The 27,162-nt window shown below is 35.4% G+C and overlaps 2 protein-coding genes and 1 long non-coding RNA gene across 5 annotated transcripts in view; 1 reads left to right on the top strand and 2 right to left on the bottom strand.

Annotated features, from left to right (window-relative positions):
* Positions 1 to 27,162, top strand: part of LOC122629361 — an 87,250-nt gene that overhangs the window by 1,284 nt on the left and 58,804 nt on the right. The window contains exons 1-3 of one of the 3 annotated variants that reach the window (XM_043812735.1): positions 1,418 to 2,265; positions 2,584 to 2,642; positions 9,750 to 9,851. In XM_043812735.1, coding sequence (XP_043668670.1) covers positions 9,809 to 9,851 — 43 coding nt within the window. In that variant the 5' untranslated portion in view covers positions 1,418 to 2,265; positions 2,584 to 2,642; positions 9,750 to 9,808. Of the gene's footprint in view, positions 1 to 1,417; positions 2,643 to 9,749; positions 9,852 to 27,162 lie in introns of those variants that run through there. The other 2 variants (XM_043812733.1, XM_043812734.1) reach the window with 2 other exon arrangements.
* On the bottom strand, positions 15,353 to 20,685 carry LOC122629348 (trichohyalin-like). The gene is made up of 4 exons (XM_043812713.1): positions 20,229 to 20,685; positions 16,601 to 19,736; positions 16,301 to 16,490; positions 15,353 to 15,806 (listed from the first exon to the last, which is right to left on the bottom strand). The coding sequence occupies exons 1-4, from the start codon at positions 20,668 to 20,670 to the stop codon at positions 15,537 to 15,539; spliced, it is 4,038 nt and encodes a 1,345-aa protein (XP_043668648.1). The 5' UTR covers positions 20,671 to 20,685; the 3' UTR covers positions 15,353 to 15,536.
* Positions 21,581 to 22,874, bottom strand: LOC122629365. Its single transcript, XR_006327247.1, has 2 exons — positions 22,618 to 22,874; positions 21,581 to 22,580 (listed from the first exon to the last, which is right to left on the bottom strand). It is a non-coding gene; the product is annotated as an uncharacterized LOC122629365 (long non-coding RNA).

The following is a 27,162-nucleotide window of genomic DNA, read 5'->3' as shown; positions in this document are numbered from 1 at the left end:
GATAGATAGAGAGAGAGAGAGAAAGAGAGAGAGAGAGAGAGGGAAAGAATCTCGACGATAAAGGGAAAAGATTTCTTTCGATTTAATTAGAATTTCTTCTTCGAGTCACGTGATCCGTGGCTAAGGGAAACACGTGTGTGCCAGCGGCAATATGGCTCATGGAAATTCTTAATTAAATTCTCGCCACTTTCTCGAGTTTGGCGAAGTAAGAGAAAAGAAAAGAAAGGGAAAAAAGATAGAAAGAAAGAGAGAAAGAAAGAAAGAAAGAAAGAAAGATAGTACGGCCCTTCTCATCCGAGTTTTTTCATTCTAAGATCCTTACGAGGTAGGGCAGATGTATTCCTATTCTTTTACCTCATACACCCCCTCTCCTCCACCCTCCTTCTCTCTAACCTTCGTTCGTTCACCATCTTTCTCTTTACGAACGCAAAACTGAATCTCTCTCTCTCTCTCTCTTTCTTTCTTTCTTTCTTTCTCTCTCTCTCTCTTTTTTTTTTCTTTTCTTCTATTCGTAAGCTCTGCAACTTCAGATTGCGTTTGCTTTTCTCCAACGACGAAGACGAAGACGACAACGACAACTACGACGGAATCTTCACCACAAAGCGAGAGCTTTATTCTAATCTTCCTTCTTACCTTCGTCGTCCTCCTCTCTCTCCTCCACGGCAAAACAATTAAGCTTTCCACGAAATCTCACTTCTCCTCCTCTTCCTCCTCCTTTTCCTCTTCCTCCTCCTCCTCTTCCTCTTCCTCTTCCTTCTTCTTCTCCTTCTCATCCTTCTCTTTCTCTTTCTCTCGTTCCTCTTTTCCTTCTTCTTCTTTTTCTTTTTCTTTTTCTTGTTTTCTTCTTCCTCTTCTCTTTCTTCTTCTTCCTCTTCTTTTTCTCTTCTTTTTTTTCCTTTTCCTTCTTTCTTTTTTTTTTCCCTTTCCGCGTCTTTATTGCCGCTTTCGTTCTTCCCACCAACGATCGCACTCCTCGACCATCTTTCTACAACTGGTACACCTTTACCTTCCTTTTCTTTTTGTCTTTCGTTTTTTATTTTTCTTAACTTCTTTATTTTTGTGATTTTGTAATTTTGTAATTTTCTCTCCTTCTCGAATATATATATATATTTTTTTTTTCTTTCTTTCTTTCTTTCACCTGTTGTTATTCTACGATCGGATCATATTTTTATTAACGTTTTTGTCCAACGGTATCACGCGAAATCACTGTGTTTTAGTAATTATTTTTAAAAGAGTATGGAAATGTTAGAGAGACTATTTAAATAAATGGCTCTGATTGATCGGAATATAATTAATCGTAGATACAATCGACGATTAGGGATTTGCTCGAATTTTTATAATAATATGAATGTAAGAAGAAAAAGAAGAGGAGGTGGAGGAGGAAGAGGAAGGAGAACGATCGATGTTCATCGCGTTAGAAGTATCTATTACTTTCAAGATCAATTTTGTGAATCAATCATGCTGCCAGAGCCACTTCGAGTTAACGTAAAGTACTTTGACGTAATCCTCCTGGGTTTAGTTTCGCAGGTTTTCTCGATTAAAAATATCGTCCGTCGATAATTTAATATTTTCTACAGCAATATGTTACAATATACGAATAGCATATATTCAGTGCGTTGTATCAAATATTATCTTCGTCATTTCCGATAGATTTATTTTATTTATTAAATTATTGATTTAGGCGAATATTTATTAGTCGATAAGTACGATCTCTACGCGCGATGACGTCGATAAAGTTTCTCTCTCGCTCTCTCCGCGTCTTACTTTTTCTCTCTCTCACACTTTTCATATAAATTTTCCTACATTACCGACGCTCAAAAAATGTGTTTACTTCGTACGCATATTGTTATCGACATAGGATAACACGATCTTCGAAACAATAATATTATCATCGGAGTTGGATAGTTTAACGGCGTAGCTCGTAAGAATGGCGTCGCTGATCGAAAATAATCGTGAGCGCAGGATCCGGGATTATACACGATCGTCCTATGGGTCGTCATTCGGCAGGAGTTTAGTCGGTGCCGGTCCCGAAACGCGTTCACGTCTGGACATCCTGCGGGACGAGAAATATTAAGGATGGCAAGGGATATGTACATTTGATAGGGCGGTCCATTAGTGGGGGAAAAGGAGGAAAACAAAATTTTTCAAGTTAAGACGGGGCCTTTTTAGTGAACGCGTAGAGAAAGAGAAGAAGAAGTTAGATTATTACGGGATAATGAATCTCTCTGGGGAAGAGAGAGAGAGAAGAGGAAGGGTGCGCGAAACGTACGTTTAGATTAGGCTAATAACACGTCGATTTGTCGTGGCGTCGCGTCGCAAATCGTAATCAACGTCGTCCTCGTCGTCGTCGTCGTCGTCGTCGTCGTCGTCGTCGTCGTCGTCGTTGTCGTTGTCATTGTCATTGTCGTTGTCATCGTAATATATTATATTATATTATTTTGTCGATCATAATATCGTGTCCCTTTCGAGATGACGCGACCATATCAAACGTCCAAATAATCTTCTATATCTACAGCCATTTTCTCTCTCTCTTTCTCTTTTTCTCTCGCTTTCGTCGGGTTACGGATCGTTCCTGTCGAAAAGGGAGGAACGTTAGGCATTCTCGATGACACCTACGCGACGAATGCTAGTACGGGATAAAGGTGAGTAATGTATTCATAAAATGTCGCGTGATCGTTCCATTGTCTAATTCATATCGTTATATGTACATCTACACACACACACACACACACACACACACACACACACACACACACACACACACACACACACACACACACACACACACACACACACACACACACTTTATCACGATGTAAAGAAAACTTATTTTCCTCAATCTTAGAAATGTCTATCGACGTTACAGATATAAAATCGATTTCCCGACACACCCGGCTCGTATATCGAACATTCCACGAAACGATACATATATTAGTATATTACAGACTATAATTTTCATTTCCTTTCTCTCTCGCTCTCATTTCCTTGTCATCTACCATATTTTATAATAATAATAATATATATAAGGAACGTTTATGGTACATCATTATGGAACATGAAATACTTTGTATACGCATGTAATAAGATTTTTTTTTTTTTCTTCTATCTTCTACCTTTTTTTTTTTTTTTTTTTTTTTGTTCAATTACCATTAGAAACGAGATAACAGTAGAGATATTACATTCGAGTCGATTGCTACGCCCAGTCTTTTAATATCCTTCCATTTGCTTGGATCACAATTAAGCGTTCCACCGAATAGAAGGACTCTCTAAGCTTTACGACCCTCTGCTGTAATTCGTCCGGTACAGACGAATAACAGACGAATAGGAGAACGGAATTAATTTATGAATTCTCGACTGGAGAAGTTCTACTATCAATGTAGAGCTAGATGTAATAGACGTAGTTTCAGAACCATGAGCATAATATATATATATATATATATATATATATATAATATTCGCCTAGCAACGATTTATTGTTTTATACGCGAATAATTATTAACCCGATAAATTTATTGCTTGATATTTTTTTTTCGATACATTGAATTTATACAACGTTCTAACAATTTATTTATTTATTTATTTATTTATTTATTTATTCATTCATTCATTTTCTCTTTCTTTGTTCTTTTCTTTTTTCTATATATATATATATATATTATAAAAAATTTGTTTGATTTTAATCGTCGATTAATTGTTAACAATTGATACATCGGAAAAAAATTAAATCATTTAAATCGTAGAATTGAAAAGGGAAATTTATATATCATATAGTGATAGGTAACGACGGTAATGTTATTGACAGAATCTTATCAAACTTCGATGTCTTTGATCCTCAAACTAGATAGACTCCGGTGATTACTATGAAGTCGTTGCCACGATACCGAAATGGAAACCCCCTTGTATTCTCACTTCAACGATATTCTTAGAGTCTATCTTTAGTTAACTCTACTTCCCTTTTCTCGAAAGCTTTTAATAAGTTTCTTAAGGAAAGATGAAATCTTAGTTAGTTGCACTAAATTCGAATTCGCAAAGTTATAGATATTTGTATCTTAAGTAGTAGAAAGATACGAACGTTTAAAGATATCGTCGTTAGCATAGATCGAAAAAGTGTTAAGAAACTTTTGTATTTTCTTTCTTTTTTTACCTTTAATACTTACTCCTTTAATTTCGTTCATTTTTAAATCTTAGAAAGAGTTACTTTCACAAAGAATATTCTCGACTTTTCTCACTTTATTTCTATCCTTCGCACTTTTGGCCCTAAGCGAAAGATAAATGCGTATGCATAATTAATGAAATATTTCGTATAAGAACCTCATACATACGTATATCCATACATACATATATATATATATATACATACATATGTGGATACATACGAAATGTTTCGAGAAAGATCGTAAAAAACACACACACACACACAGAAAAAACTGACTCTTATAATGTTTCTTTAATCAAGAAGATATACTCTCTCTCTCTCTCTCTTTCTCTCTCTTTCTTTCTATAAATTTATATAGGTTAGGTCTAAAAGTTTTTAAATCATTTTAAAACTATTCAATTACTTTTCCCGCAATATTTTTTTGAGCTGCTAATTACTTTTTTGTTCTTAATGTATCGTGAAATTAGAAACCTGGTAACTTTGATGTCATAAGATATATAAAAGGAAATTTTTTAAAGACGAAGACACACACACACACAGAGAGAGAGAGAGAGAGAGAGAGAGAGAGAAATAACAATTTTTGCATGAATTATTATTCTTACATAGAGACATCGAATCGGACCAGTAGACACATATTTATTATAGAAGAGTCCCATCAGCATTTTTTTTTAGATTTAAAAGAAATATACTTGGAGTATGTATTACACACACACACACAGAGAGAGAGAGAGAGAGAGAGAGAGAGACACACACACACACACACACACACATCGTATTTTATATTATTTCTTAGGTAGTTTCTTTTTTTATTTATTTATTTATTTTTTTTCTCTTTTTTTTTTTTTTTTTTTGAAGGAGAGGGTTTCTTTTTCTACTCTTTTTTTCTTTTCTTTCTTTTTTTTCTTTTCTTTTTTTTTTTTTTTCTTTTGTGCCGAAGGAACAAACGAAAAGGGACCATGCTCTCTTCCGCTAGTACGATATTTCTTAAGACTTATTCTCTCTTTTGTCGTATCTTCTCAGATCAGAACGAACATTTCTCTATGCTTTGCCATCGCTATAGATGTCTTTTATTCTTTGGTTTTCTTTTCTCTGTCTCTACTCGTCGACGAGCTTTATTTTATTCGACTGAAACTTTGCAAATGGGATGCGATGTCGTATGTTTTATAAGTAATCGTAGAGAGCTATAGTATTGTATATGTTATATTTTATATGTATATTATTTATTATATTTTTATATTTAAATTATATTTTTCTAAAACATATATACATACATACATACATACATACATACATACATACATATACATATACTTATATATATTTTTTTTAATATATTTATTTTACTATATTTAGTTTTATTATATTATATTTAGAGAGAGAAAGAGAAAATATAATATATATATATATATATATATATATATATATATATATATATAAATGAAATCCTTGGTAGAATACAACAATGGAAGAAAATTCACAAAGGGAAATCTTGAACCGGAAGACGATTTTAACCAAGTCATTACTACTTTTTTTTTATTTTTACATTCCCTCTCTCTTTCTCTTTTTCTTTTTCTTTATTGCTCTCTTGAAAAGCTTAAACAAACGAACAGTGTACAACGCGAAACGCTAAAAGCGTTTCTCGTAATAACGCAAGTGGAATTCTTGCTTCGGAGTTCCTTGACCCTCGAAACACCACTCGCGAGGAGGTATTCAAACTATTCGCGAGTATTCGTCTCACGTATAACGCTATACACGTTACTCGCTTTGTTTGTTAACAACGTTTGCGTTTGCCGATATGTTTGCTCTTATCCTTTTTGACGACTCTCAAAAAAAAAAAAAAAAAAAGGCGAGTATATGTATCTATGTATATACGTCGTATACACGTACTTGTACTGATAAAAATTTTACGGAAAAATGAATATCAAAATAATTATGATGAAAAATTCGAAATAATTTTTGTATACCTACGAGAAGGATGATCCAAAAGTTTCTTCCTCATCCTGTTATTTTATCAGATTAATTATCTATCTTTTTCCGAAATTTTTTAAAATTTTGTTATTCAAGTTTGTAATTTTACGTATATGAAGAGAAGATAAAAGAAAAAAAAAAAAAGAAAAAGAAAGAAAAATGTCAGCCTAAATAGTTTTGAAGTAGAATTGATTTATTATTATTATTATTATTATTATTATTATTATTATTATTATTATTATTATTATTATTATCATCATCATCATTATTATTAATCATCTAAGAACTATGTACGTATATTTATGTTAAACGTTTATTTTCTCTATATTGGATAGTCCATTTTTTTTCTTTATATATATATATATATATATATATTATATAATATAAAAGGGACGTAACTTTTATATAACTTACGACAGGGGGTGGGAGAAGAAAATTATCGACGAAATTTTTTCTACGGAATTTTTTTATCTTTCCTTTCTTTCTCCTCTTTTTTGTTCCTTTTTTCTTTATTTTTTATTTTTTTATTTATCTTTTTTTGTTACCATGTAAAAACGGAGAACGAGCTAGAACGAAGATTCGTATAATGGCGGCCGCTTTTTATTATACTACCTCGTAGACGTAAAAGGGTGGAAAGCTTTATCTTCGAGTGATGTACGATCGCGTCCGTGCAGAGAATATCTTGTCGAGGGAGAGGGGAGAGTTAGACGGGGAAGAAATTATGATTTCGTTTTGAATTATCGTACCCAAGTACCGTCAACGACATTTGCAGAATAAAATGTTCTCTCTTTACTTTTCTCTCTCTCTCTCTCTTTTTTTTTTTTCTTTACTCCATTTTTATTTTTTATTTTTTATTTCCTAGCTCTCGTAGTTCGTTGTCGAGTATATATATATATATATATATATATATCGATCACATACATCACACGTTATATGTTTATTAATAATCGAAAGAACGACAATAAAAGATTCTTTCGAATGACGAAAAAACTGAGCGAAAGAATTTTTTAATAGACTTTTTTCTTTCTTTCTTTCTTTCTTTTTTTTTTTTTTTCCTTATATAAGTGCGCATGCTTGTTCGCTCGCTTGCTCGCTTGGGTTCGTTGGTTCAATGCCCTTTAAAGGGCGTCACTCACTAGTTTTTTGTTTATTTATTCGAAGGTAATTTTTTGGAATGATAAAGTACACCTGTGATAAACTGAAACGATCATTATATACGTGTCTCTATGTATTTACTATGTATACGAACGAGTACGCGTGGCTGCTCACTCTTTCTCTTTCTCCGTATATACGTATATATATGTGCGTGTAAGCGAGTGGGTCGTTGGATGCATATGTATGAGTAACTCGATATCACGTCATTTATTTTAGCACCGTCATTCGTCTAAATAGAATCTTCAAAAGAGAGAATATATATTTGATTTCGGAAAAGAAAAGAAAAAAAGAAAAAAAAAAGAAGAAGAAGAAGAAGAAAGAGAAAGAAAAATTAAAAAGAAAAAAAGTTTATGCAAGGAGACATATTTTCTACGAAAAGTCGTAGCAAAAATTTTCTATTTTAGAGATTCAAAGAGAGTGAGAAAGACAAAAAGAGAGAAATAAAAAAGAGAGAGAGAGAGAGAGAGAGAGAGAGAGAGGAGTATAAGCTAGTTTCGAAAGTCATCGATTGGCAAACGCGTTTCAATGTTTAGGGAACCCTCGTCTCTGTCTGGTGAACGATCGATCCATCGGACGTATAAAAAAGAGAAAAAAGAGAGAGAAAGAAAAAGAAAAAAAGAAAGAAAGGAAAAAGAAGAAAGAACAAAAAAATAAAAAGGCTTTAAAGCGTAGCAGTTAGTACAGGGATGGGAGAACGTGTACGTATCAGGGTCCAGTGCCGATCGTAAAAGCGATCCACCACCTCCACCTCCACCTCCACCTCCACCTATACATCCACCTACATCTATATCTATACCTCCATCTTCTTTTTCTCTTTCCACTGTTCTTTTTTTCTTCTACTTGCACTTCTACTTCTACTTCTTCTAGTTCTTTTTCTTATTCTTGTCCTTCTTCTTTCTTTTTTCTTTCTCTTTTTATTACATCATTGATGGACGTGTAACGCTCGAAAAAAAAAGAGTAATCGAACTTCTTGTCCTTTCTTTATTCATAGAAAGGAAAGGATTTCTTTTTTTTTTTCTTTTCTTCTTTTTTTTTTATTTATTTATTTATTTATTTTTTGGGGGAGGGGATATGCTTTAGAAAATATTTGCTTTTCTTTTTACAATCGCATATATATATATATATATATTTTATAATGTGTATGTAATATGTAGGTAATTATTGTTCATTTGTAATTGTCCTTTCTTTCTTTCTTTCTTTTTTTTTTTTTTTTTTTTTTTTTCTTAAGAATTTGATATAGGACAGAAGGAAAGAACGAAATGAATATATATATTTATTTGGTTTTCGATGTAAATTATCTGTTCGAAAGCGTTTCAAAATCTGCCGTCGGCGAATTCGTACGGATTTCGAATTTAAATAGATAGTATATATAGGAATGTGTATGTACGCATAGATACACACACACACACATAATGCAACTAGACATGTAGATAGGTAGATATGTAGCCCTATGGAATGGAATTCACTCGAGTAGAGGAGAGGAATGGAGAGATGTTGAGAGGAGGGTTACAAGAGGAGAGAAGAGGAGAGGAGAGTAAAGAGGGGAGAAGAGACATGTATATCTCTCTGTGCACATGTATGTACGTACGTACGTACATGTCGGGAAAAATTGCAAAATATTACTCCTGCCACGCATAGCTTTCGCGGGACGGTCGAAGAACCATATCACATTATTCCGTGTCAATTTGTATCCCGCATTTTATCGTCCTGTTCCTCTTCCCTCTGACGCGAATATTCCGTATAAAAGCTTCGGACCAGTGCTTTTTCCAGCATCGAAAATAAACCCAACTAGAGTCAGTATATACAAATTATCTCTATTTGTATGTATATAAAACTCATACATGCTTTCATATTACGTATATAAGTAAATATAGATATGTGTATGTATAGGAAGAATATGTCTATATAATATGATTTAAAAACAATCATTTTCATGGTCGTTCTCGTGACAAACGGGAAGAGAAATGCATGTAAAAGAAAGTAGATATTTAATAAAATACATAGATCTGTTTTTTTTTTTTTTTTTTTTATATATATAAATAAAAAAGAAAAGTAAAATAAAGAATGAGATTACATGGTAGATGTTTAATAATATATTTATTTTATTTAGGTTTTATATATATGTTCTATTAATTTTATATATAAAATTAAATAGAAGAGAAGTATATACACGAATTTTGAATGTACAATCATTTTCATCGTTTGAAAGAGAACATATATATATATATATATATATATATATATATACACATAAATTAGATATTTTTAATAAACATATTTTATTGTATTACACTATATAATATTAAATACAGAAATTTATATACTTTCAGATTCTTTTAGATATCTTTTCTTTATATATATGATATATATATATATATATATATATATATATATATATATATATACGAATAGATTTTATTTACCGTCTCTACGAAGTATAACGAAACACATTCCTCCAATTGGGTTTCAGGAGAGAGCAAAGAAACGTGGGTCGTTTCGTCTTAAAGAAGGTCAGAAGGAGAAGAAAATATGGGAAAAGGCGATAAAAGGGGAATAGCACAGCGTAGCGACGGTGAGTCCACCTGAGAAACGATATACCACTCTTCTTCTCAACTAACTTTTCCTAAAAGCCTTCTCCTTTTCTCCATTTCTTCCTTTTCTTCTTTTCCCCCTCCACCTTTCCCATTTTCCTACTAGTTCCATGACCTCTCCTCTCTCTCTCTCTCTCTCTCTCTCCTACAAGACAAAAACTCTTCACTCTTCACCCACCTTGCTCTCCTCTTTTACACTATATTCGCTATACGCTTTTCCTATTTTCTTTTTTTTTTTTTTCATCGTTCATTTTTTCTTCGTTCGATCGAGACGCACGTCGACAGAATGATAAAAAATTTCTTCCAAGTTTAATCTACAGTAAACTGGGCAAAAGTTGTCAAATAATTTCCCAAATATTTTCTATATATCAAAGTAAATTATTATTGTTTTAGATCGATCATTATTTATCATCGAAAAAAAATGTTATATCATATTATTTTATATCGATCTCTTCTCTTCATTTTTTCTTTTTTTTTTTTCTCTCTCTCTCTCTCTCGAGAACTTTTAAACGAATAAACTTTATCTTTATTTTTATTATTTTTTTTTATCTGTTCAAACCGTAAAAAAAAAAAAAAAGAAAAAACTATAATAAAATCCTAAGATAGGAAACTTCGATCGATCTAAGAATTTTCGTAGTCCAATCTGTTATATTTCGCGCTTAACGGGTAAGAATAATTCGTAATGTTATTATTCCAAGGACGTTATTACATGTGAGAATAATATACGATTTTCTCATGGTGGTATATGTTCGAATAAGTTACAAAGATATATTAATTTCGTCGTTCTAAGGATCATTAAGGGGAATCCCATTCATTGATTAAATACAAAACATACATACGTACGAATTTGTTTTTGTCATGGTGGTCGCTTGGTGAGAATATTTTTCCTATAAATAATTTATAAAATTGAATGAGAGGTCGGCAATCAATGTGATTGACATAGGCGATATGGTGATTGGATCATCGCGATGTTCTATGGTGTGTTCTATGTCTCTTTTATTATTTTCTTTTCTTTCTATTTTCTTTTTTCTCTCTTTCTTTCTTTCTTTTTTTTTTTTTTCTTTTTCATTATTCATTTTTTATTTTTTATTTTTCGTTCGTCGGTCGTTCCACGTGCATTGAAACCACAAACAGCGGTTTTGTCTCTTTTCGTTTATCCACGTCAAAATTCAATATTACTCTCTTAAACATTTTATTTGTCCTACCTGACGATTCGTCGAATTACTTAAATGATTGTTTTTTTTTTTTTTTATTTATTTATTTCTTTTCTTCATTCATTCATTCCTTCTCTTATTTTTATCGAACGATTAGCAAAATTTCCAAATGAAATATTTCTTGCAATGTAATTTGAGTTAGAAGAAAAAGATAGAAAGGAAGAAAGAAAAGAAAAGAAAAGAAAATAATGAAATTATATAATTTCGATAAAATAGAGGGAAACATTACGAGACAGATGACAAATATACAATATTATTTATCGTTCGTTTGATGTGGGGATGATAGGAAGAGGGATGGGGGTTTATGGTTGAAATGTGACTAAGCCTCAAAATGTGACTATCATTTTCTGTAGTCTTAGGAACAATGTTTTGCCCTTAATGTTAAGATACGTCTCTTAAGAGGACAATAGGATGCATTTAACAAAAGGAGAGAAAGACGGAGAGAGAAAGACAGATAGATAGACAGACAGACAGAGACAGAGAGACAGATAGATAGACTAAGAGGACTCTTTGGATGCTGTGTAGAGATTCATATATAGACGTGTCTTGTATCATCGTACGTCAAATACAAGAGAGAGAGAGAGAGAGAAAGAGAGAGAGAGAGAGAAAGTGAAGGAAGAAAAGCATGAAAAGACTGAGAGAGAGAAAGAGAGAGAAAGATAGATAGATAGATAGATAGACAGACAGACAGAAACAGATATATAATATATAGATACATAGAAAGAGAGAGAAGACTAAGAAGATGGAAGGAAACGTATATCGAAGGAAGTATCGAAGAGATGAGACAATAGCTTTCAAGATTCTTCGAGTAGCGTTGTGCACCTGTCGTGAAAACTCTCTCTTGCTCTTACACTCAACCATAGACACAATTACGTATACTATAGTTCTATTTTCCATATAGTTTCTCGATTTCTCCTTGGGGAATGGTATTATTGGATTTCGCATGTATGGATCCTTCGAAACATCTCCAAAGACATTTCCAACGTTTATAATCAAGATCACGTTTAATTTTGGCTAAATGTCGTACGTTTTAATTTTCTATTTTTTTGTCCGTTTTCTATTTCTTTCTTCTTTTTTTTTTTCGTACCAGATTGCATTCATCGATCGCCTTTTTTTCTTCCTTTTTTTTTTTTTTGGTATTTTTTTGCGCGTGTTTTTTTTTTTTTTTTTTTTGTTTTGTTTTTCTTTTCCCTTTATGCACCGCGAAAACACGCGATTTGCCTATCTGCAATACGTAATATACGAACGAGGACGCTTTATTGCTATCCTTGACACATACACATACACACGTACTTACATATATGGATATATCTGTATATATTCACTTATTAGATATATTACCATGGATTAGCATGATTCACGGCCAGGTGAGGGACAAGTTCAAACGCATAGACCCGTTTTTCTTTCCCTCTTTTTTTTTTTTCTTTTTTTTTTTTTTCCCCCCATCATAAACGTTCCTTTAGTATTTGCTACTTTTTTTAATTCTTTGTTTCTTTCTTTTTTTTTGGTATCTCTTGAATGTTTCATAAGACATCGAAAGTATTGTGAAATATCTTTCTTTTTTTTTTTTTTTTATCCATCGTTACGTTGCAACAACATGCATGATAAAGTTATTGGATAACTTTTGAACAACGTCAAGTTAACATTAATTTTAAATATATAAATATGTATCGACTGTTTTCTCTTCATTGCTCAAGGACGTGAAAAAAAAATGTCGAACGATTAAAATTCCTGCGCGAACGATGTCACAAGATAATCACGAGATATGAGTTTTATTGATAGATAAATTTCAGCGATTTTTTTTTTCTTCCTTTCTTCTTTTTTTTTTTTTTTTTTTTTTATATAACGCTAGATAATAGTAGTGTCATAAAAAATGGAGACGATTATGAGATATTTTTTTCTTTTTTATCTGTACTCATTGCAGACATAACAAAACATGTTATTAAAGTTATTTAATTAAAAATTTTTAATATATCTCAACAATATTTTCTTCGTTGTTCAAGGATCATTAAACATCGATTAATTAGTAATATTTCCTCATAAAAGTAGCCAATCAGCTGATCGGCTATTACGATATTACAAAATAATTACGAAGTACGAGTTTTCTTGATAGATTAATTTCAACGATTTTTTTTTCTTTTCTTTATATAACGTGAGATAGTAGTAGTGTCATAAAAAAATGAAGACGATTATAAGATTATTATTATTATTTTCTTTTTTTATCTATGCTCATTCCAGACATAGCAAAACATGTTGTTAAATTTATTTAATTTAAGATTTGAAATATATATTAAATATATATCGACTACGTTCTCTTCATTGTCCAAGGATCATCGAACCAAGAGTTATCGAATGATTAAAATTTCCTCGCGTAAGAAGTCGATCAGCTGATCGGTAGACGATATCAAAAGATAATTACGTAGTACGAGTTTTCTTTCATAAATAAATTTCAACGATTTTCCTATATAATCGGAAATAATGGGGCGATGCAAAGCTCCGTAAAAGTGGTTTTGAAGATTACGCAAAATGATTACGTACGTCAATAGAGATGGAAAGAGAAAGACAGAGAGAGAGAGAGAGAGAGAGAGAGAGAGAGAGAGAGAGAGAGAGATCCTATTTGCTTTCGGCAGGCCACGACGTGGTACGTGATCGTTCGTTGGAAGGATGCATTTTCGGATGTATGTACAATGTGGCTGATTGGGACGGGAAACGTTTGCAAGCTCTTAAACGTTGAATGGCCTCGTTATCGACGACGACGACGACGACGACGACGACGACGACGACGACGACGACGACGACGACGACGTTGACGTTGACGGTGACGACGACGACGACGACGACGACGATGGTGAGATGAGAGAGAAAAACGAACAATGAAAAAAGAAAGATGAAGAGAGATAAATACAAGTGAAACGAGCTTTGAAACTTTCGTTGGACTCAACTCTACGTCGTCGACTCTATCTCTCTCTCTCTCTCTCTCTCTCTCTCCCTCTCTCTCTCTCTATCTCTTTAATTTCACATTTCTTTTTCTATCTTGTATTTTTTTTTTTTTTATTCACTCGTTTATTTCTTTTTTTCTAATTTAATAATTCTTTTTTCTCTAACATTTTACGTTTTTTTTTCTCGCTTCTCATGTTCGCCATTTTATCTTTTTAATTTTTTTTTCTCTTTTTACTTCTCTCTCTCTCTCTCTCTCTCTCTCTCTCTCTCTCTCTCTCTCTCTCTCTCGGGTCTTGCGCGAATCTTCGCAAGGAGAAAAAAGAAAAAAGAAAAAGAAACTCTTCTAACTTTCTCAACGTTGCTTTCGAATTTGTTCGCACTCGGAAACCTACTGCAATTTTCTTTTCAATAGTTTTACCAAAGTGGTATCTCCATTATTCGATAGATCGAGGGTGATTCGAAAGATTCGACGACGATCAGAGAATTCTCTTTGAAAAGACGGTATTCAGGGTGTTTTTTATTTATTTATTTTTCTTTTTTTTTTTCTTTTTCTACGATCGTGAAAAAAACTGTCGATTTAAGAATATGATAATCTTTGGACGAATTGAGAAATCGATTTATTACATATGTTACACACACACATATATATGTGTGTGTATATATATATATATATTTATATATATATATATATATTTACACACACATAAATATTCGTAATATATTACACTAAATCGAATTGCACTACCTATATCACATATAAGGAAGCTGCAGAGATATATTATCGTCTACATACAAAAAAGAAGAAAAAAAAAAGATTTTGAGTTTTAGAGTTAGTCCTTTTTAGAGTTAGTCCTACGTTCAGCGTAGAATAATACATCGTCGTTGTACGTAATTTTTTTACCTTTTGTGTATATATATATATACATATATGTATATATATATACCATAGAATGTTTATATATAGTATATATTAAAATATATTAGACTATACGTATACTTAGTGTTAGTTATCTCAAGCGCGGCAGTATATGAAAAATTTGACCGCGAGTCAATACTAATATCGATCGCTCATACGTTCGAATTAATTTGCATTCGATAATGCGAAGATATCGTCTGAATGTCGTTGTGTTGTCGTTCTATCTTTTTTTTTTTTTTTTGGTTATTAAGAAATCTCTTTTTCTTTTTTCTCTCGCGCGATGCTTGCGCAAACGAGAGATTGATAATGGGGAAATTAAAAAAAAAAAAAAAAAAAAAAAAAAAAAAAAAATCCAGAAAGAAAGAAGGAAAGATAGAAATAAAAAAAAAGAAAGGAGGAAAAACAGAAGAAAAAAAGATAAAAAGAGATAAAAGGGAAAAGAAGAAATAGAGATCGATAGAAATTAAAAAAAAAAGTGTGACAGAGAAAGGAAAGTCGCGTTCATACGCGGTTGATTTCGAATTTAACAAACTTCGAAAGTTGAAGGGAAGATTGGGGTGGGTAGGTAGGTAGATAGATAGTTAGTAGGGGGTCACTCAATTACGGTTGTCCTCTTCTTCCGAATTGTAAAATCTCATGACCTCTTCTCTCGCAGCATCCGCGACGGCTTCTCTGCAGGGATTTGGATCCCAATTCACTCCGGGACAACCGAGCGATTCGAAACACGTGACGAGACGATTCGTGTTAGTTGGACAGCAATGAACGACGGCCCAGACGCAAGGGTTAGGACTCCGAACGTATGGACTCGTCGTAGGGGTCGTTGGAAATATCGGTGTTTGTCCTCCATTGTTGCGTGAACTCACGTTCTGTATAAAGAAAAATACTAAAGGTTAATTTAAACATTAATAGATAAATACTGATTTAGTCAGACGTCGGAGTTAGATCGTTGGAATGATTACAGCGAATTATTGGGCTTTTGTATATCGGAAGATGTGTTTTTTTTTTTTTTTTTTTTTTTTTTTTTTTTTTTATCAATGACAACAAATTTCTTTTTTCGTTAATGCATATATAATCCTATCGTTCGTTTAGCCTATGTGCCTAATGAAAGTATGCGAATGAAGGAAGAATTGTTGGATTTCCAAATCGTTCGTAGATCGATCGTTCAATCTTGGCAACGCGTCTATCGGATAGGTATAATATATAAACGCGAACGTAAGGAGTTGAACGTGTTATTTCGGGTAAACTTCGAAATCCGTATACCCGTTAGAGCCGAACGATATTTAGTTGTCTATAGTTGTATCAACGATTACACGGGACAAGAGCGTGAAACAGTTTGACGGACAAATGGATGATGGCTCACCGGGAAATTGATCCCGTTTTCAAAGCCTGCCCTCGACGTGAATGTCGGCCTTGAATGGGCCGAGGATCCTTTGGGTTGAACTATTATCCTAGCGCTAACCGGTAACGCGTTTAATCTGGCTTCTTCGTGCCGCCTATGTTGTTCATTCATAATTCTTCTATTGTCTTCTCTTTCCCATTGGGCTTTGGCGCTGTTGGGTAAAACGATAATCCTTATGTTATTTAACGTTCGATCAATTAACGATTAAACTAACGAAAAATAAGGTAAACATATTTATAAATAATCCTATCGTTCTCTTACCTGTTCTCGTGCTGACGTCGTACGTTTTGTCGTGCTATGATCTCCTGTCTCCTTTTCTCTTGTTCCTCCCTGATCCTCTGTCGTTCTCTTTGCTCTCTGAGTCGTTCCCTCCGACGTATCTCTGTGGTTCTTCGATCGTACAAATTCTCCAAAACAGGAGTAACAGAATCGGTAACGGTCGGCCTGACTCTTGATGTCACAGACGACGTCGTACCGCTTCTTCTTTGATTCTCGATGGTCTCCTCTTGTCTCCTTCTATCTTCCTCGAGTCTGCTGGCTTCCATCCTCTTTCTTTCCTCCTCGTATCTTCTCGACTGTTCCCTCCTATACTCGATCTCTCTTCTTCGTTCCTCCTCCAATATCCGCCGTCTTTTCTCCTCTTCCTCTTTTCGTCGTCGTTCCAAGGCCTCCGTCTCTTGTCTCCTTCTAGCCTCGTCCAGCGAGCTTCTAGGATCGATGTAAGTCGGGGCAGATGGACCGTGCTCTCTCCTCTCGTATCCCGAACTTGGGTATCTATTGGATCGATTCATTTGCCTGACAGCCTCCATCGCCCTTTCCTCCATCTGCCTCCTCTTCTTCTCCTCTTCCTCCTCTTGCTTTTTCTCCTTCCATCTTCGTGAAACGTTCAAACGTTCGTCTCTAGCTCCGTCGGTCCTGATATCGACCGGTTGATTTCTTCTCACGTACTCCTGCAACTTTCTCTCCTCGTCGAGTCTCCTTTGACGTTCCTCCATTATTATTCTTCTTCTTCGATATTCCTCGTCGTTTCTGTCACGCGTCAGGTTATTCCGTTCCTCCGTACTTCTCGATCTCTCCATCTCCATTCTCCTTCTATTCTCTTCCTCCGCGTTCTCCTTCATTCTCCATTCGTTCTCCATTCTCCTTCTCTCTTCCTCGAACGCTTGCCTTCTCCTTTCCTCCTCCATTCTCCTTCTCTCTTCCTCGTACGCTTGCCTTCTTCTTTCCTCCTCCATCCTTCTGTTTTCGTCCTCCAACGACCCTCTCCTCCTTTCCTCCTCCATCCTCTTTCTTTCCTCCTCCATTCTCCTCCTCTCCTCTTCGATTCTCCTTCTATCCTCCGTTGTAGGCCCTCTTCTTCTTTCCTCCTCCTCCCTTCTCCTTTCCTCCAACATCTGTCTCCTTCTTTCGTTCTCCATTCTCTGCCTCTCCAAAATACGATTCCTTTCTACGTATTCTCTCTCCAATTTCCTCCTCCTCTCCTTCTCCTTCTCCTCCTCTTCCTCTGCTTTCTTCCTACTTTCGTTTCTATTAAAATCGTTGTATCGTTGAGCCATCAAATTCGCTGGTACACCTCCTATCGTCATCCTCCTCCTTTCCTCCATTTCCTTCTCTCGTCTTCTTCTCTCCTCTTCCAACCATATCCTTCTTCGTTGCTCCTCCTCTTCCTTGGCCATTAAGGCCTTTACTCTGTTCTCCAGATTCCTTATCTCCTTCAAATCGCCGCTGTTCTCCGTTATCAGATTTCTTCTTCTATGTTCCTCCTCCTCCTTCCTCCTTCTCGCTTCCTCCTCGCGTCTACGCAACTCCTCCGTTCTCGTTCTATCCTCGTAAAATTTCTTTCTTCTATCTTCCTCCTCTCGGACAGAGTCCGACGTCGTTGATCTCCTCGTCTCGAGTTCCTTGACCCTTCGCAATCTTTCCTCCTCCTCTATTCTTTGCTGTCTCAACAACCTATCGTATTCCTCTCGAATCTTATCGATTTGAACATTGACCATGTTCCTATCCCGTTGTTGTTGTTGCTGTTGTCGTTGTCTTTCTCGTTGTCGTTGCTGTTGCTGTTGCTGTTGTTGCTGCTGCTGCTGCTGTTGTCGTCGTCTTTGTTCGGTATCCAATTCGTCGCTGGACACTACACCTTCGTCCTCGCCGTAACCCCATAAACCGGAGTCGTCTCTTTCACTGTCGACCCATAACAACTTTCGAGAACGACCATTGAAACCCGAAACGTATTCTCTCGTATCCGTGTTGGATAACGACAAACTACTGTTACTACTACTACCACCACCACTACTACTGTTACTACTACTACTGTTACTACTACTACTACTAGTACTACTCCTTTCCCTTCTATCTTCCAAATCGTTCACGGTTTTAATCGATTCGACGACGCTCGATAAGCTCGAATTACCAAGATCACCTCTTACGGGTAATCTCTCCTTAACGTTTCTATCCTGAATCAAAAAATCGTTGACCATAGCGTCTATGTCGCCACGATTCTCTTTATTTCTCTTAGGCTCGGTCTCTAACTTCTTCAACTTGAAGAGCTCGTCCATTTCCTCGTAACTTTCGGCCGATATATCGTAGTCGAGATCTAGAGGTATCGGTACGACGTTGAACGGGGCCGTAGGTTGTTCGGCCTTACCAATCGATTCCCCCGTTTTCTCGATTCTCTCGACGGATCTCTTTAGTTTGCGAGAAGAGGGTGAGAAATAAGAAAAGGAAGTAGAGGAGGACGAGGAAGGAGCTTCGAGACCCTCGCAACCAACTTGTAACTCGGGAACACCCCCGACTCCAAAAGCTTCAACGTTACTCGGTATTTCCGACCTTAATTCCGAATCCAAGAAATTCGATCTACCGTGAAGGTCCTTGCCGTCCTTATTATTGGTGGTGCTGCTGTCGTCCGCATCGTCGTCATTACCGCTAGCACCTATGGTTACCGTCGTTGACTTGAACAATCCGTTGGACGATTTTCCAAGCTTCCAACCTAGCCCTGAAATTTTCTTTGGCATTTTCCTCTTGTTATTACCTATTTTCGTCGTAGACGATGTCGCAATCGGTGTCGGTGTCGGTAACGTTAATCCCGTCAACCCCGTCATTATTACGCCCTTTACGTTAGACGTTCGACTCGGTAAGGATTTCCTATCCTCGAACAAATCCAATTTGTATATCTCTACCGAACCAGGACCCTCGTCCTGAAACGTTTCGTCGGCCACGAAGGGCTCGTCCATTTCGCTCGGTGGAGCAACGTAATCATCGCCGGGCTTTTTCCCATCGTATTCATTCCTACCGAATAAATGTTTCGATGTCTCCTTGTCGTTCTGCGGAACGATCCTACCAGACGGGTCTCTCGAGATCGTTCCTACGTTATCCTGCTCGTAAGCCCTTCTTATCGGCAAATCTGAAAGGATTTTTTTTACATAATTAGCCTTACCTATTCGTATATCTCTCGTATATCCCTTCTTCACGAACTATCTTTCCTTCTTTCTCTTTCTCTCTCGCGTCTTCCATCTTTCCCTTCGAAAAATCTTTACGCGACGTTCTATAATACGAACGATAATTAATTAATATAGTCCGTTGATATCGTCCGTCGAAATATTCATAAATTGTGAATTGCTAAGATATGCCAAAGGAATGATGGAAACGGTCGCAAAGATAGGTCGCAAATGGAAATGACGTTTTACTTCGGTTCAGGTAGAATCGAGAACGAATAGATTTGATAGCATTTCGCGGCTCTAGATTAATCGAAGCGACAGAATTAAATCGCTGATGACGTAACGGAAGAGAAAGAGAGGAAAAGATAGAAATAGATAGATATATATATATATATATAAAGAGAGAGAGAGAGCTCGAAGATCGAAGACGTATGTATACTCGATTAATTGGCACCTACCATTGGCCGAGAACGAAACGAACGAGCCACGTCGGTTATGACGATCGTCGATCGATCGATAGATTAGAGAATCATCCTCGAACTTCCGGTTAACCTGCTGCTGCTGCTGCTGCTGCTGCTGTTGCTGTTGCTGTTGCTGTTGATACTGATGGTGCTGCTGTTGGTCCTCGGTTTCCTCCGTGGAGCTTCCGTCGTTGTTGCTTCTTCTTCCGTAAAACCCGAGCAGTCCATGGTTGTTGTACGGGGGTGAAGGGGGGGAGTATTGATCGAGGGTGAGGTGGGAGGCACGGAGAGGATCGCTCGTGGCTGCACCCACCACACCCTGCACCATCAGCCAGGCCGTGGCCAGAGCCACCGCTGCTGTTACTACTGTCACCCCCCCACTTCCTCCACCTCCTCCTCCTCCTCCCCCTCCCCCTCCCCCTCTTCTTCTCCTCTCCATCCTTTTCCTACGATCAAACGAACCTCCTTTGTTATTTCCATTTCCTTTTCTCACTTTTCTTTCCATCCTTTTTCCTTCTTTTCTTTTCTTTCTTTTTTCTTTCCTTTTCTTTTCTTTTCTTTTCTTTTCTTTTCTTTTCTTTTCTTTTTTCTTTTCGTTTCATTTCATTTTTTCACCCCTCTGTCCTTACCACCCTACGCGACGCGAAACGATCTATCGATATTCCATTTTTCACGATCGTTTGGATCGTTTGTTTCTTTTTTATCGTTTTGTTTTTCAATTGAATAGGTGTTTTGTAAGAATTATTATTATTGTTGTTGTTGTTGGATTATTATTTTTATTATTATTATTATTATTATTATTATTATTATTATTATTATTATTATTATTATTATTCCTACGTAATGCGAAAGGAGAGTTTATCTTTTTTTTTTCTTTCGTTTTTTGCTTCGTTCGATTTCACGGATCGATTGAATATCAATCGGTCTATTCGCGATGAGCTTTGTTCCCGGTCGAAATCCAATCGATATCACAAGCAATTATCGCCCTACGATATCATCTTGTGTTCCATTTGCTCGTTTGCATTCGAGAAAAATATACGAAGTATTTTTTTTTTTTTTCTCTTTTCTTTCTCTCTTTTTTTCTTTTCTCTCTCTCTTTTTTTTTTTTTTTTATTTATATCTCCTTTTGTTTTGTAAATCAATCGAAATAAAGAATCGTTATTCATACATACGAGTGAGTTCGAACGATTCGATTTCTCCCGATATTTTTATCACTTTTATTCGCGTTTGTAAATATTACGACTAATTAATAGAACGAAAGAAAAAGAAAGAAAGAAAGAAAGAAAGAAAGAAATTAAAATCGAAGGATTTGCTTACGTTATATGTAAATATAAGACGATCGATTAATAATTCGATAAAATCATTACGTTCGCGATAAAATTCGACAAGGGTTGATGAGAGGGTGGTAGGTGTTTAGGGAGTTGAGGAGGAAAGGTAAAACGTAATTCGATAAATCAGGTAGAAGATTTACTCTCATGATATAGAACGGAAGGGATATATAATCGGTCTGTGAATCTTTCATTGAACATTTAGCAGGTTACCCTCGCGTGTCGTAAATTTATCGTTCGCGTGTCGAAGTCTCGTCGAAAACCAAAGAGAGAGAGAGAGAGAGAGAGAGAGAGAGAGAGAGAGAGAGAGAGAGAGAAGATGGAGATGAAGAAGAAGAATGAAGAAAGAGTGGAAAGGATGGCATGCTTCATTGAAATTTTGACGATCGGGATATTATTTGAAAATTAATTGGATCACGTGTAAGCGAGTGATATCAAACTCGGTTGCAATTTTAATCTCTGATTTTCGACGAATTTTTTTTTTTTAAATAATTGGACCGATCGTTTCTCGATCGGTGATAACGTTATAATTAATTCGTAACGATCTCGTATATCTCTCGTACACACATACACACACATACATATATATTCTACGCTTCTACGTTCGTCCTGATATAATCAAATAAAAAAATATAAACCAACGTGGTTCGTGGTCGAATTGGTAACTATTATTTTTCACACTTGACTTGACTTGACTTGACTTGACTTGACTTTTCGTCGTCCTTTTTATCAAATATTTACTTTAAATAAAATAATAAAGAAATAAAGTCGAATTGATTCGAGATAGATAGAATCAATCTCGTTATCTAGATCGGACCGTACTCAAGACGATGTCCACGCGCGGCGAAGATTTGTCTAGATCTTATCGGATCGTGTACGTGCGAACGGGGGTTGAATAGAGTGGGTGGTGGTAGAAGGAGGAGGAGGTCAGGTATTTCCTTGGCCATAATCTTCGAGGTAGATGTAGACAAGGTGGGTAGACCGCGGAATTACCGTTATCGTAGTATAAACCAAAAGCTCTCTCTCTCTCTCTCTCTCTCTCTCTCTCTCTCTCTCACTCTCTCTCTCTCTCTCCCTCTCTTTGTCCCTCCCTATCCTACCTCTCGCATTCTACCTCTTGCGAATATCGATCGCGAAGCACTCTCTCTCTCTCTCTCACACACCGCTTGAAGGGCGTTCCTCTTTTAAGTCTTGTCGGATTCACCTGCCTTCACACTTTATTGCTCGTTTTCTACGGAATACACTTTCGATGTTGTTGCTTCACGTTCTTGAATACAACGAGTAATAGTAAAAAAAAAAAAAAAAATAAAAGAGAACTAGAGATAGAGATTGAGAGAGAGAGAGAGAGAGAGAGAGAGAGAGAAAGAAAGAAAGAGAGAGAGGTATATATATAGTCTCTCACTAAATCGAATCCTTTTTACTTCTCTTCTTTCTTCTTTCTTCTTTCTTCTTTCCGAAGTATAAGGGTAAGACGAGATAGATCGAATGATCTTGACACACTGGCCGTGCCAACGCGAACTAGCTAAACTTAATTCTATGTTGGCGCTTGCCAAAGACGTTTCTAAGATTGTAAATGTGATATATGTACTATTCCTACTACTACTACTACTACCAGTACTACTTATTCTTCTTAATTACGTGTCCTTATCGTCGTGTAAACGTCATAGACGTCGACAATTATTCGTTCGAACGATTTCTATGTATCAATAGTTACTACATATATCGTCGGGTTATGTCACTTTCTATTCGTCTTTGTTTACTGACATCATGAATAATGAAAAGTCCTCTTTTCAATTGACCCTCCTTTGCTAATATCGTTCAAGGATTATTTCCTATTCCCGTTGATAGCGATTACGTTCGTACGTACGTAGATATGTAACTATGTAAGTATGTACGTATGTATTTATATCTATGGTTGTAACACGCGATTTGCTTGGAAATTCATAAATCAGGAGGGAGGTAAACGTGACTCGGGACCCCGTGTATTTCTTTCGATTAATCGACGGAAAAAAATCAAGGATGATACGTTTATACATACATACATACATACATACATACCATACACATACTTACATATATAATACATACACATATATAATGCATACGTATCATATATATATATATATATGTAATGCACACATATCACAGTATATGTATAAACATACAGTATGTAAAGCGATGATTCCTTTTCTTTTCTTTTTTTTTTCTTTCTTTTTTTTTCTCTCTCTTTTTTTTTCTCGTTCATGGTCAAAGTTATCGTTAGTTAACATTCGACCAATCACGTTGAATCATTTCTTTTATCCGTGACGCGTAACTTCAACGAGTTGTTTTAAGTTAGCTTCGTAATCTTTGCACGTACTTGTTTAAAATCGTTCTATTCTTCAATACTATTACTAACACGAGTGTTTGCGTTAGAAAAAACAAACGGAGTAACAAAAGAGAAAAGAAGAAAGAAAAGAAAATATAGAACAGAAACGTCGTAACTTATAAGTTAACAATTTCGAAAATCGACTCAATTTCGAAGATGCAAGCACGTAGTCTCTCCTAGTGTAATTATAACGTAGATATAAAATGTAATTAACTGTATACACTTATTCGTTGGGTATATTCGATAGATCGTTAGATCGAATTTCGAGTTTAACGCGTTTTCAACGTAGAGATTCAACGTTCGATTTCAAATTTTACTGGTGGATATTTTTCGTTTGAACTTTGACACTGCATGGTAATAGACGAGAGGGATCATCTACCATTAACCCGTACCGTTTTAAATTCTCGATTACGTTATCGAAATTGGCACCCCCATCACCCTCATCCCCCACTTCATCTCTCACCCTTCCCTCCCCTTCACTCATCTCGAATCGTGATATATGTATATCGAAGCGTTTAATTATAAACTACGTTACGCGGCGCGAATTAGAGTCGTATTATTAATACACTGATATACCTTGATGATTATACTATATATATGGTCTAACGGGTATTAAGGTATAGGTGTGTGTGTGTGTGTGTGTGTGTGTATGTGTATGTATATATATAACAACGTGATAAAATAATTATCGTGTATTAATAAATGGGAAATAATGTATCGTCGAAGTAAAGATTCATTATCTCGTATCGTTAATAATCATCGTAATCATCGCGATCGAGCGAATCGATTTAAACTACGAATAATCTTAATTGCGCGTTATTAAGACGATAATTTTTACCATGAATAATTTAGATACGTATAATCTGACCAGAAATAAATTTGTAGACGGATCTTATACGATTTTCTATGTACCTCTGATGATAGTTAAATGGTAGAAGAAATCGTATATCGTTCGCGGTATCGATACACTAGACTTAATCGTAGAAATTGTCACGAACAAAGAAATTCATTTCGTTCGAGTGAAGTTTTATTACAGATATTCTTTCTTATAACACACACACACACACACACACACATATCCTGCTGGTTTACCCATCTCTTATATCCCTTATTTCTCAAACTCCCTCGACTCCTTTATCACCAATTCTTTCCCTTTTCTCTCTCTCTCTCTCTTTTTTCTTTTTTTCTTCTTTTTTTATTTTTTTTCACGTCGCATACTTTCAGAACACAGCGACGAAATGGTATTTCCTCGAAAGTGCTAAACTTTCCTTTTAGACCTTAACTCTACAAGAAAAAAAAAAAATAAATAAATAAATAAAATAAAAAGAAAAATAAAAAAAAAATAAATAAATAAAATAAAACGAGAAGATGGGTGGATTCGTGTCCTTATATTTTTTTCTCGTTTTCATTCTGTAGTTTTTTTTTTGCTTTTCATTTTTTTTCTTTTCTTTCTTTTTCTTTTTCTTCTTCTTCTTTTTTTTTTTTTTTTAATCCTTCGTTTTACCAAGTCCAAGGATTTTTTGTCCTCGATAACTCTTCTTCTTGTTCCTCTTATTTTTCTTATAAACGGTTTGTAAAATCGCGTGAGCCAGGCGTTCCTTGATCGACACGCAAAGCATATTTACCCACGCTTACGATGAATTCCGTTTGAACTGGCATCATGTACTCGTACCGTAATGTATCACGTTGATCTCCATCATGTACCCGTACCCGCGAGATATGTACAACCTACTCGAAATGGCTCGCGAAATTGCAACGCACCGACAAGCTCAGATATCGATCAGATATATCGCGTTCGTTTATCTATCCATTCTTTTTTTTCTTCTTTTATTTTTTTTTAACTCTCTTCCTCTCTTTTTCTCTTTCGTTCGTTCGTTCGTTCGTTCGTTCGTTCGTTCGCTCGCTCTTTCTCTTTTTCTCATTCATTCGATCTTCCATCGAGAGAATATAAATACGTCGAACGAAATTTTTTTAACTAACGTTAGATAGATACAATTTCCAATAAAATGGTTTTACATAGTCGATGATTTAAAATTTCTTATTAAAAAATCTTATAAATTGGAAATATCGATTTTCTTTCCCCATTACCACTCCTTTTCGCGTGGTAATGGAAAAAGAAGCGGAATAAAAGGGAAGATAAAGAAGAAGAAGAAGAAGAAGAAGAAAAAGGAGGAGGAGGGAAGAAGGAGAAGGAAAAGAAAATAAAAAAAAAAAGAAAAGAAAAAGAAATGAAAAGAGAAAAGAAAATGGAATTTCATTTAATTAGAATCTAATTACTAAAGCGGGATTTAAACGTCGTACCAAGAGAAATCTTAATCAAAAAAAAAAAAAAAAGAGAGAGAGAGAGAAAGAGAGAGAGAAAAGTCAGATTATTATCATTACTATTATTCCTTTCGAATAGAATCGTATTATCAATAAATTAAATATCTCGAGAAAACACCTGCTGTTTTTCTTTCTCACTCTGAGTTGACAGGTGAGATGGGGAAGGAAAACTTATCATTATCATTATCATCATTATATTATCATTATTATTTCCTTCTTCGTCTTTGGTTGACCTTATCTCCGACGTTCTTCATATTTTATTATTATCACTATCATCATCATCATTATTATTATTACTATTTTCCTTTTATTTCATTCTATAGGAGACGTGTAAAAGGGATGAGGTGAGGGATTGAAGGGTGAAGGTGTGTAAGAGAAAAGTAGCGGTAGTGGTAGAAGGAGGGGGTGGTGGTAAGGGATGAGGAGGGGAGGGGAATACGATTAAAAAGTTTTAACCACGTTCGTGGTCTCGTACCGATAAGACGATGCTGTGGCGCGTAAAATGGATATTCTTTTTTTTTCCCTTTCTTTCTTTCTTTCTTTCTTTTTTTTTTTATTTTTTACTTTTAAACCGACAGATTTAACGTACAACTTTAATTGTTATTTCATTGTAAGCAGTAATTGGACGACGAAGACGAGGACGACGAAAACGACGGGTCGTCGTGCGGTCTCTATGTGTAATACGATTGAAATAACGGATATACTTTTCGTAATTAGCAGGTACCATAGCGACTGCCGGCACTAATCCATTTCCTCTCTCTCTCTCTCTGTCTCTCTCTCTCTCTCTCTCTCTCTCTCTTTCTCTCTGTGTCTCTCTAGTCGGCTGGCCGGAAACTCTGCCAGCAAATTATATCCTGGTTTAAGTGCTGCTCGTCCTCTACAACCTCTAGAACCCGTTCCGAAGGTGCTTCAC

The sequence above is a fragment of the Vespula pensylvanica genome, chromosome 5 (assembly GCF_014466175.1).
Source record: "Vespula pensylvanica isolate Volc-1 chromosome 5, ASM1446617v1, whole genome shotgun sequence".
Classification (NCBI taxonomy): domain Eukaryota; kingdom Metazoa; phylum Arthropoda; class Insecta; order Hymenoptera; family Vespidae; genus Vespula; species Vespula pensylvanica.
This window is presented reverse-complemented; position numbering and strand designations above follow the sequence as displayed.